This window comes from Mastomys coucha, unplaced genomic scaffold, assembly GCF_008632895.1.
Source record: "Mastomys coucha isolate ucsf_1 unplaced genomic scaffold, UCSF_Mcou_1 pScaffold20, whole genome shotgun sequence".
Taxonomy (NCBI): domain Eukaryota; kingdom Metazoa; phylum Chordata; class Mammalia; order Rodentia; family Muridae; genus Mastomys; species Mastomys coucha.
The window spans coordinates 33,518,282-33,529,991 of NW_022196903.1; the positions used below are offsets into that span (position 1 = coordinate 33,518,282).

An 11,710-nucleotide genomic window follows, 5' to 3' on the forward strand; every position below is an offset into this window, starting at 1 on the left:
CGCTCACCATCCCACCCCTTCCTGCTTACTGGCCCTGGCATTTTCCTACACTGGGGCATAGAACCTTCATAGGGCCAAGGTCCTCTCCTCCCATTGATGACCAACTTGGCTATCCTCTGCTATACACATGCTACTGGAGCCATGAGTCCCCCCATGTATACTCTTTGGTTGGAGTTTTAGTCCCTGGGAGCTCTGAGGGTACTAGTTAGTTCATATTGTTGTTCCTCATAAGGGGCTGCAAACCCTTCAGCTCCTTGGGTCCTTTCTCTAGCTCCTTCATTGGGGACCCTATGCTCAGTCCAGTGGATGGCTATGAGCCTCTACTTCTGTATTAGTCAGGCACTGTCAGAGGCTCTCAGGAGACAGCTATATCAGGTTCCTGTCAGCCAGCGCTTACTGACATCCACAATAGTGTCTGGGTTTAATGATTGAATATGGGAAGGATTCCCAGGTGGAACAGTCTCTGGATTGTCCTTCTTTCAGTCTCTGCTCCATAGTTTGTCTCTGCTACTCCTTAGATGGGTATTTTGTACTCACTTCTAAGAAGGAACGGAGCATCCACACATTGGTCTTCCTTCTTGAGTTTCTTGTGGTTTGTGGATTGTATTTTGGGTATTCTGATTCTGGACTAATATCCACTTATCAGAGAGTGCATGCCATGTGTATTCTTTTGTGATTGGGTTACCTCACTCAGGATGATATTCTCCAGGTCCATCCATTTCCCTAAGAATTTCATAAGTTCATTGTTTTTAATAGCTGAGTAGTACTCCATTGTGTATACCACATTTTCTGTATCCATTCCTCTGTTGAGGGACATTTGGGTTGTTTCCAGTTTCTGACTATTATAAATAAGGCTGCTATGAACATAGTGGAGCATGTGTCCTTATTACATGTTGGAACATCTTCTGGGTATATGCCCAGAAGTGGTATAGCTGAGTTCTCTGGTAGTACCATCTCCAGTTTCCTAAGGAACCGCTAAACTGATTTCCAGAGTGGTTGTACCAGCTTGCAATTCCACCAACAATGAAGGAATGTTCCTCTTTCTCCACAACCTCTCCAGCATCTAGTGTTACCTGAGTTTTTGATCTTATCCATTCTGACTGGTGTGAGGTGGAATCTCAGGGTTGTTTTAATTTGCATTTCCCTGATGACTAAGGATAATCGATCCACTCCTATCTCCTTGAATAAAGCTCAAGTCCAAGTAGATCAAGGACCTCCACATAAAACCAGATACACTCAAACTAATAGAAAAGAAAGTGGGGAAGAGCCTCAAGCACATAGGCACAGGGGAAATTTTCCTGAACAGAACACCAATAGCTCAAGCTCTAGGATCAAGAATTGACAAATGGTACCTCATAAAATTACAAAGCTTCTATAAGGCAAAGGACACTGTCAATAGGACAAAACGGCAACCAACAGATTGGAAAAAGATCTTTACCAATCCTGTATCCGATAGAGGGTTAATATCCAATATATACAAAGAACTCAAAAAGTTAGACTCCAGAGAATCAAATAACCCTATTAAAAATGGGGTATAGAATTAAACAAAGAATTCTCAACTGAGGAATACTGAATGGCTGAGAAACACCTAAAGAAATCTCCATCCACATCTTTATTGCAGTTTTGATCTCCTCCCCTTATTTATTTTAAATCAACAATTAGAAATAATTTAAAACAATTTTAAATTAGTAATTTTACGTATATTATGGGGTACAGTGTAACACCTTGTAATGTCCACATTTTTAAGGATCAGACAATCACTAATTAACCTGGATAATCACCTAGCTATTTTTAAATATAAAGTTTATCAACCAGTTTCTCCTTCACCTTTTTCTGACCTCATCTCAAACTTCTGGTATCTAACATTGTACTGTGTATTTTTATGAATTCAGAATAATTAGAATCCACATTCAAAGGATAGTGTGTGGTATTGGTTTCTCTTTGCTGAGTTATTTTATTTAACATAATGTCTTTTATTTATTGAATTTGATTTTCTGGCTCTTTCTTTTTATAAAGAGTCTCTCACTATCTAGCTCTGGTGGTCCTAGAACTCACTACATAGACCTGGCTGGAATTGAGCTCACAGAGATCCACCTACCTCTCTCTGACTTCCAAAAAGTGGGATTAAAGCCATGTGCCGTCACACCCAGATCTGACTTTCTTTTTTAGTGCCAAATAATGTTTTATTATATAAGTGAATGTACCACATTTTAATATTCCACTCATTTATTGCTGGACACTTAGATTGCTCCACTGTTGGCTTTTGCAAATGATGCTGCATTTGATGCAGGAGCATGGTGTATCTTTGGCATAATGACTCCTCTTTGGGAGTATGCCTAGTAGTGGGATTGCTGGATATACAGTTAGTTTTTAAGGAAGTTGTCAGTAAGTGCTGTTCTTTGACATGTTTATAAAATTATAGACAGGAGAGTATATTTGAAACTTTTTTTGCTCTAGTATGATGAATTAGTCCCTGCTTCTCTAACAACAAAATATGGAGGCTTCTATATCAACACTGGCACTCTGCAGTTTCGCCAAGCTTCAGATACTGAAGAAGATGATTTTACAGATAACCAAAAGCACAAGCCACCCAAGGTGAGTTTGACATCTCAGTGGTAAGGAAAGCATAGAATTAATATGATATGTCTTCTATTTTATTTTGTTTATATTTTTGCTGTGCTTGCTAAAAAAATTAGCCCAGGAATTCTTGTATGCTAAATATGTGCTCTTATTACTGATTCATACACCCAGACCAGAATATTTTTTTGATTATTCATTTATTATTATTGTATATGTATATATGATGAGTGTGTCTAAGTATCTGTATGTGTATGCAATACTTTTCAGAGTTGGACTTTCCTTCCACTGTGAGCTCTGTTAATTGAACTTGGGCCATCAGGCTTCTTGCCCCAGGATATTTGTAGTACTGACTGGGCTGGAACTTGGTATGTACACTAGGCTGGCCTCAGACTCACAGAAATTTACCTGCTTCTGCTTCCTGAGTGCTGGTATTAAAGGCATGTGGCACCACACCTGGCCTTAGGATAGACTTTGAATATTATTTATGCCACAACTATGAACATAAGGAAAAGTAAAAAAAAATACTATAGTTTAGTGGAATTATACTTAATTATTTTTTAAAATTATTGATGTAGCTAGAGGGAATAGCTTAATGGTAGAATCATTGCCTCCAAAGGCCCTGGATTTGATCTCTACACTATTTAAAAGAAACAAAAATCAACCAACTAAACAACTTTTAATCTCAGAATGTGGGAAGTAGAGACAGGTGGATCTTAATGAGTTTAAAGTCAGCCTGGTTTCATAGCCAGCCATGGGTACAGGGTGAGACCCTGGCTCCAAAAATAAAACAACAAAATGGGCAAACAAATAAGAAGTAGGATTTTCTGTACAAGAACCATTCATAACTATTGAGCTTCCTCCAGACCTAATTTGTAACAACTTCTGTTGTACTATAGCTGAGAAACTAAGATTATCCATAGTTGTTTTCTCCTATGGAGTCAAGGACCTTATTTTTGCCAGAATCACTAAAATCCTTATTCAAAACGTCAGCTCTGAGGTCCTAGTGAACTGAATCCCAGCCACAGTTAGAAGGCTGTCTGGGCTTGCCCACAAGCCAGTCTAGCCTGATTGGTGAGCTCCATGTTGAGTGAGAAAATGAGTAAGAGGGAGAACAATTGAAGAACATACCCATTGTTGCCCTCTGGCTTCATATGCATCTTTACTCACACACTTGTACACATATACAACAGAAACAACAAAAACCTAGGCAAGGGGCTGGAGAGATGGTTCAGAGGTTAAGAGCACTGACTGCTCTTCCAGAGGTCCTGAGTTCAATCCCAGCAACCACATTGTGGCTCACAACCATCTGTGATGGGCATTTGATGCTGTCTTCTGGTGTGTCTGAAGAGAGCAACAGTGTACTTACATACATGAAATAAATAAATCTTTAAAAAAAAAACTTGGGCAAGAATATTCATAGACCCCAAGGATCTGTACTTTCAGCAAGTAATTCTGATACTTAAAAAAAAACACTTTAAAAAACTACTACCTTAGATGCTGCATTACTAACATCAAAGAGGAAAATATTGATACACTGATAAGTGATACAGTCTCTTAATATTTTGTAGGTTCCCAAAATAAAAGATGATGATATTGAAGTAAAGAAGCGGAAGCGGAAAGAGGAAGGGGAAAAAGAAAAGAAGCCAAGGAAAAAAGTGCCCAAACAAGTGGGGTATGCTAAATAAGCCTATTAGGAAATTATTATCACAGTATTCCAGTTTCATTTTAGAAATAATATATTTACCACTAATATGTTTAGTTATGTCTAATTTGACCTTCTGCATGTCATCTTGGAGACTCATGGTGTTTCAGATTATACTAACAGATTTTTCTTTGACTATCTTGTTCAAAACAGCTTTTTAACCTAAAAGAACCAGTTTAATACACATGTGTTGTCAACAAATCTGTAATTGTAGGACTTGGCAGGGTGAAGCAGGAGTTCAGGGCATCCTAAGGATGACATATAAGGAGTTTTGAGTGTGAAATCTTGTCATATTATCCAGATGTTAAAGGTACCAACATGAAAGTATAATTTAATAAGAAACTAAGAAGACAAATTTTGTTCTGCCATCTCCCACATGATTCTTTTAATTGTTTCACTTATTTACATAGGTGATTAACTTTGAAAATAACGAAGCCTAACCAATCTTTTTTTTTCCTTTACAGAGTTGTGGCTCTCAATTCACACAAATCTGAAAAAAAGAAAAAGCGGTATAAAGATTCCCTTTCTCTGGCTGCCATGATACGAAAATTTCAAAAAGAGAAGGATGCATTGAAGAAGGAATCTACCCCTAAAGTCCAAGTGACCCCATCAACTTCCTCTCTGCCTAAGCCCCCTTGTGCTGCAACAGCCCTGGGGGACGACATCCCAGACTTAAGTCTGAACAGTGCTGATCCAGACCTCCCTATTTTTGTTAGCACAAATGAACATGAACTGTTTCAGGAAGCTGAAAATGCCCTAGAGATGCTAGAGGATTTTGACTTTGACAGATTACTGGATGCTACTTCTGACGGAAGTCCCCTCTCTGAGTCAGGGGGAGAAAATGGAAATAACACCCAGCCCACCTTCCCCTCTCAGGTTGTGCCCAAGGTGGTGCCTACACTTCCAGATGGCCTACCTGTGCTTCTTGAGAAACGCATTGAGGACCTTCGTGTAGTAAGTGTAATGATGCCTTTGCTTTTTATTTGCTACACAAACACTTAGTCTGAAGTTTTAAGACAAAAACAACCCATAGTCTCAACAACTCACTATTTTCCAAAATCTGTCTTAGATGTTGGCTATATATACACAGTAGCATTGTGGAAGTTGTATCTGAGGTTACTTGGTGGAAGCTATTTTAACATGTAGCTGTTTTATTATATATTTTTGCAATTCCAAGGGATCAAATCCTGGTTTCATATAATCTAGTCAAGAGTCCCGCCTCAAGCCAGGGGATGGGGTGGGCTGGCTGGAACACCTTTAATTACCAGCCAGCGCTCAAGAGGCAGAGGCAGGTGAATCTCTGTGAGATTGAGGCCAGCCTGGTCTACAGAGAGAGTTCTGAGACAGCCAGGACTACACAGAGAAATTCAGTCTTGACAAAGAGTTTTACCTCTCAGCTACATTTTGAGCCCATAGTTATTTTATGGTCTATGTTTCTAGCTAACCTGAAGCTATTATAAGTATTTGTTATATTCCCACCATGACAGTTGTCATACTTTGACTCATTGTTAGTCTGACCAGCTGCAAACTCACTCTCACCGCCCGCCCCCCCTTCATCTGAGATACAGAATAGTTTGTGTTCAAATTTGGCAGACCTGGCTTAAATTGATCTTTGATTACTTGCATGTTTGTCTGATTCCATGCTATATTTTAGTCATTTTAAACTTTCTTCCCCTCATTATTAAAGTAATATAAACTTTTATAGTGGCAGGTGTAGTAGTTGATGCCTGCAGTTCTAGCACAGAGGCTAAGACTAGTAGATCTGCAGGTGGAGGCCAGCCAGGCCCATTTCCTACAAACAACTTAGAATGTACTTAATAAATGTATAAGGAAAAAGTTGAATCACTCACCCCTAACAGAAGTAGCCATTATTAAACTGGTATCTTTTTTTGAATTTTAATTCATTAATTTAAAGTTATTTTTTACTAAAATCATTCTTCAGAATGTTGTAATGTATGAACTCCTCTCTGTTCTCCATTGAAACCATCTTTATCCTGCATTTATTCTCTAACTCTGAAAAACTATGTAGGGGAGCAAAAGAATGGTCCTTTTTCGTCAAGTGGTCCTTTGGTTTTACTGAGTCTGTTGTGTTAACTACTGTTTTTGTTATTTACTGTTTCTTTTAAGGTTGTGACATGCTAATTAGCTGGTTTTTGTTTTTATTTATTTGAATGTCCTTTCTCAGGACAGAACTTAGAAGCAGTGTGTTACGAGGGTTCATTGCCAGTGATGACTATTTCTCAAAGGTTTTATTTCATTTTTAATGATGTGTATAGGTGAAGTGCTTTGTGCACATAAATGCAGGTACCCATGGAGACCGGAAGAGAGCAATGGATAGTTTCCTGACTTCTATGTTTGCTCCAAATTAAATACATATCTAAAAATTCAAAGCTAGCGTACACAAATGAGAGAGACTGCATCTTCGGGCACACCAGAAGAGGGCATTGGATCCCATTACAGATGGTTGTGAGCCACCATGTGGTTGCTGGGGACTGAACTCAGGACCTCTGGAAGAGCCATCTCTCCAGCCCCTTGTTTTATTTTTTAAATTATGTGTGTATGTGTGGGGGTGGAGTGGGGTTGTACACATTAGTGCAATGCCTTTGAGGCCAGAGGAGGTTTTTGATTCTCCTGGAGCTGTCGGTAAGTCTTACTTTCCTCCTCCTCCTCTTCCTCCTCCATCCTTGTCAGCATCATTGTTATTGTCACCTTTTTGTTTTTCAGGACAGGGTTTCTCTGTGTAGCCCTGGTTGTTCTGGAAGTCATTCTGTAGACCAGGCTGGCCTGTTACTTTTCTATCGGTGTGACAAAATACCTTGACCAAGGCAACTTACAAAAGGAAATATTTGACTTGGGCCTCACGGTTCCAGAGAGTTAGAGTCTCTGCATATCATGGCAGAAAGCATGGCAGCAAGCAGACAGGCAAGGTGCTGGAGTAGTAGCTGGAGTCATAGCAGTAGCCATCTAAAAGCAGGAGGCAGAGAAGCCTGTGAATGGCAGAGGCTCCAACTTTGTACTGTTCTATTGTGGACCCCTTTCCCTTTCCCTTTGCCTGACACATCCTTTGCCATCCTGTGCCTTCAGCCATTTTGATTTGTTATATTTTAGTTTTCCTTAAAGGTAATGTATAAATTGAAGTTTGTAGACCTAATCTGAGTGAATTGGGGAGGTTTTGTTTATGATTTGTTTGTTTGTTTGAGTATTTGTTTTTAATTGTCCTGGCATTTGTATCCAAGGCCTTGTGCCTGCTAGGCAAGCACTGTACTATTGAGTACTTCTATAACTCTTTAATTTGAGTTTGCTTTCTTCCTTCCTTCTTTCTTTCTTTCTTTCTTCCTTTTTTCCTTCCTTTCTTTGTTTCTTTGTTTCTTTTTTCTTAATTTTCTTGACAATCTTATATTTAAAGTACAAGTATTTTTTGTTTTGTTTTTTGTTTTTCATTTTCAAGACAGGGTTTCTCTGTGTAGCCCTGGCTGTCCTGGAACTCACTTTGTCGGCCAGGCTGGCCTCGAACTCAGAAATCTGCCTGCCTCTGCCTCCCAAGTGCTGGGACTAAAGGCATGCGCCACCACTACCAGGCTCATATTTTTACTTTGCAATGAATAAATATCCTTTCATGCTGAACCTTTTGACTTGAGTTTTTTCTATCTTTTTGAGTTTTTTCTATCTTTGTACATTTCTGTCCCCTACATACGCCTAATCTTCATCCTGTCTAAGAAGCATGTCTTGGAAATTTGCCTTTTCTACCTAAAGCATGTGAAATTGTCAGATACTTTGGTGGCGTGGCAGAGGTGCCCTGCTTTGCTCAGGTTCTTGTATCAGCTCTGTCACAGTCAGTGTGTGTCTCATGGCTTTGGCGTGAGCTGCGCCTCTGACTTCATCAGTGTGTTGTGCTGTGAGTGATTATGGCAGTTTCTTCTTTATGTGTTTTTACTTAAAGGAAATATCTGTTCTTTAATTTTAGACAGTTTGGCAAGCACCATCTATCACAGGATTGACACTCAGTTTTCAGTTCATACTTTTTGTGACCTTTGATGATGATTAAGTCTTAAAATAGGCAATGCTAATGTTTTTTCACATTGCTTCTTTTTAAGGATAGTATTTTCCTATAGTTGTCATTCAAATGGCCCTTGGGAAGTTGCTTTATTTCAAGTGGTACTATCAGTTCCATGTACATCTTTAACTCACTGTATGCTTTGGTTTTAGCTTCTTAGAGATTCTAGTTTTTAAAAATGTTCTCTGAAAGAGAGCCTAGCCCTGTTGCCATTTTTTATTTTAGCACGACATTACTGATTTTGAATGTCCAAATGAGAGACTAAGTCTTTGCTTTTTAAAAAAAGATTTATTTATTTGTTATGTATATACAGTGTTCTATCTGCATGTATGCCTGCAGGCCAGAAGAGGGCATCAGACCTCATTATAGATGGTTATGAGCTACTGTGTTATTACTGGGAATTGAACTCAGGACCTCTGGAAAAACAGATAGTACTTTTAACCTCTGAGCCATCTCTCTAGTACAAGTCTCTGCTTTTTAGGCCATTAAGTCTGTGCTGGCTGTTACAGGCACTGCAGCAAAAATACATGATAGCCTGTTTGATTTGGATCTCAAACGGCTTTGTCTGACTCTGAGTCAGAATTCGTGTTGTTTTACTGGTAATGATTGTTTACTAATTATTGTTGTGTTGTTGTTAGACAATTCATGTCAGTATTGTATGTTGTGAATTATATTGTCTGTTTTTCTTATGTTTCTCTAGGCTGCCAAACTTTTTGATGAAGAAGGAAGGAAAAAATTCTTTACACAAGATATGAATAATATTCTTCTGGAGTAAGTGGTTTTTAAATCTTTTTCTCTTTAAACCTGGACTGGGAATAAGCCTCATTGATAGAATACCTGCCTAGGATTCCTGAGGTCCTAAGTTTAATTCCTAACTGGAAAGAAAGAAAAGAGAACAGATGACAAATTTTGCAGGCTACTGAGGATGTAGTTAGTAAAGTGCTTGCTTAGCATGCTTAAAACCTGGGATTCGCATCATCTTGGTGTGGTGGTGCTGTAATTCCAGCACTTCAGAAGTGAAGGATGGACAGTTGAAGGTCATCCTCAACTGAAATGTGAGTTCAAGGTTAGTGTGGGCTACTCTATCTCAAATAATAAACTAATTAATAAAAGCTTTGTAGAGGGTAGTTGTATATGCTTCTAATCTCAGCACCAAGAGGCTAAGGCAAAAGAACTACAAATTTGAGGCTAGCTCAAGATCTAAGTTGAGAGTTGATGAGATGGTTCAGTGTGTAAAATTCTTGGTATGAAAACTTGTTCTTAGTTTGAATCCTAGAACCCAGATGAAAGAAAAAAACCGACTCCCAGTGTTACCCCTTTAGCTCCATACACAAGACATGCAATCACCCACATCTGCACACTTACATTCACAGTATAATAAGTAGGTGGTTGAAGGGCTAAGGATACAGTTCAACTGGTACAGTTCTTCCCTTTAATTTATAAAGGTCTGGATCAGAATCCCCAGTACTGCATAAAACTGAACAGGGTACTTTATACCTATTGTTTTTCATTATTTTAATTAGTTGTAGTTTATTATCATCACACTTAAAAAATAGGCTCCTCAAACATAAGTGTGTTTCTAGTGGAGTAGCAATAGAGCTGTTTGTCAGCCTTGGTGTTTCAGGTTAAATGCAGGTGTGTGGACGAGGTGTGTGAGTCTTCATGTACCTGTGCTGATTAAGTTACTTCTAACTTCAGAGTCCCTGGGCAGTGCAGTTGTTACTCATCAGGTTGTCTAGGTTCCAGATGAGACCTCACTAGCCATTGTTTCCTTCCTTATATACTACATCAACTTTTTCTCATGCCTAATACTGGCCTTTTCACTCTCTCCCTCCTTTCCTACTTCATTTCACTGTTCTATAAGAAAGGAAATGTATTTTTCCCCAAGGAGAGCCAAGAGCCCATCCTTGTGCTCTGGCAGCACAGGAAGACATACCATTAGCATTCCTTTCTTTCTACGTTTGTCACAAAACAAATCTCTTAATTGGGAAGCTCATGTGTACTTTTCTTTCTTTTTTAAAGATATATTTATTTTTATTTCTCATGTGGGTATTGTGTTTTATTTTAAAAGAAAGAAAGAAAGATGGAAAAAAGAAAGAAAGAAAGAAAGGAAGAAAGGAAAGAAAGAAAGAAAGAGCCAAGGATATGTTTGATAGAGGCAGGTATGATGAGGTGTGAGGGGTGCCTCAGCAGGCCCATTCTGAGGCATCTCTTCCCCCTGAGGTAGCAGCCATACACAGTGGATATAGTATGGAATAGAGCTTATTTGGGGCATAGGAATGGGAGTTGAGAAGGTAGTAGAGACAGAAAAAAAGACACATATGGAGGGAGGCTGGCTGGGGGGCAGGTGAGAGGGAGGAACAGGAGGAGGAGAGGCAGGCCAGGAGCATATGGAGTGATAAGGGGGAGGGGACAGGGAAAGAGGTAAAAAGGGGGTCAGGGAGAGAATAAGAGAGTGAGGAGGGGACAAACAACCCCCTTTTACAGTAAGCCAGACCTGCCTGGCTGTTGTCAGGTAATTGCCAGATGGAGCGAGGGAGTGCTAACAGGTATTTTGCCTGCACATCTGTTACTACACCATGTGGGTGCCTATGCCCAAACAGTTCAAAAGAGTTTGCCAGATTCCTTTGACTTAGAATTACACACAGTTGTTAGGCAGCATGTGAGTGTTGGGAATCACACCTGGGTCTTCTGGAAGAGAGTTAGAGCCCTAAACCACTACACCATCTCACCAGGTCCTCCCCATGCCATTCATTCTTCACGGGTTTTCCATAGTCACTTTTTATTGTTTCTGGCCTTTCTTTCTCTGCCCTAAACCCACATGCTTTACTTTTCTAGAAAAAGTTGCTGTTGTAATTATGTGAGTAGAATCCCTTGACATACCCAGGTGTATTGGCCTCAGTACTCCTTTTGTTGAGGAGGAAAAGATTAGTTCCATGGTTCAACTTTTTTTTCATAGTTGAATTTGACCTGAATCAACAAGTATACACAATATACTCACTTTTCTTCCCTATTACCTGAAGCAGGCATTCTTAATAGATAAGGAGCTTTTGACTGCCTAGCACTTTCACTCAGATTGCACTAGGTGTGTACTTCTAGTTTGCTGGACATGAAAACCAGTGATTTTTTAAATTGTCTCCTTGAGTTAGTCTAGACTTCCTTACATAGAATCTTTGTACATGGACAGTTTGTATTTTACTTTCAGGCTCAACTAACTTTGTAACAATAAGACAAGTCTAGAAGTCCTTCTACTGGGAGCCTAGGCCCTAAGGCTAGCCAAATGGCACCAACCAAGTATTTCTGAGTACCACTCATGACTATGACATTTCCCTGTGTCGGTGTTTGTATTTAACTTTCTATTCACGTTTAGTCTT

At 39.3% G+C, this 11,710-nt stretch overlaps 1 protein-coding gene across 6 annotated transcripts in view; it reads left to right on the top strand.

The window, feature by feature from the left end:
• Positions 1-11,710, top strand: part of Ubn2 (ubinuclein 2) — a 90,289-nt gene that overhangs the window by 22,704 nt on the left and 55,875 nt on the right. For 4 of the 6 annotated variants that reach the window (XM_031381576.1, XM_031381577.1, XM_031381582.1 and 1 more), the window contains exons 4-7: positions 2,458-2,595; positions 4,149-4,252; positions 4,747-5,242; positions 9,037-9,107. In XM_031381576.1, coding sequence (XP_031237436.1) covers positions 2,458-2,595; positions 4,149-4,252; positions 4,747-5,242; positions 9,037-9,107 — 809 coding nt within the window. The remainder of the gene's footprint in view (positions 1-2,457; positions 2,596-4,148; positions 4,253-4,746; positions 5,243-9,036; positions 9,108-11,710) is intronic. The other 2 variants (XM_031381578.1, XM_031381581.1) reach the window with 1 other exon arrangement.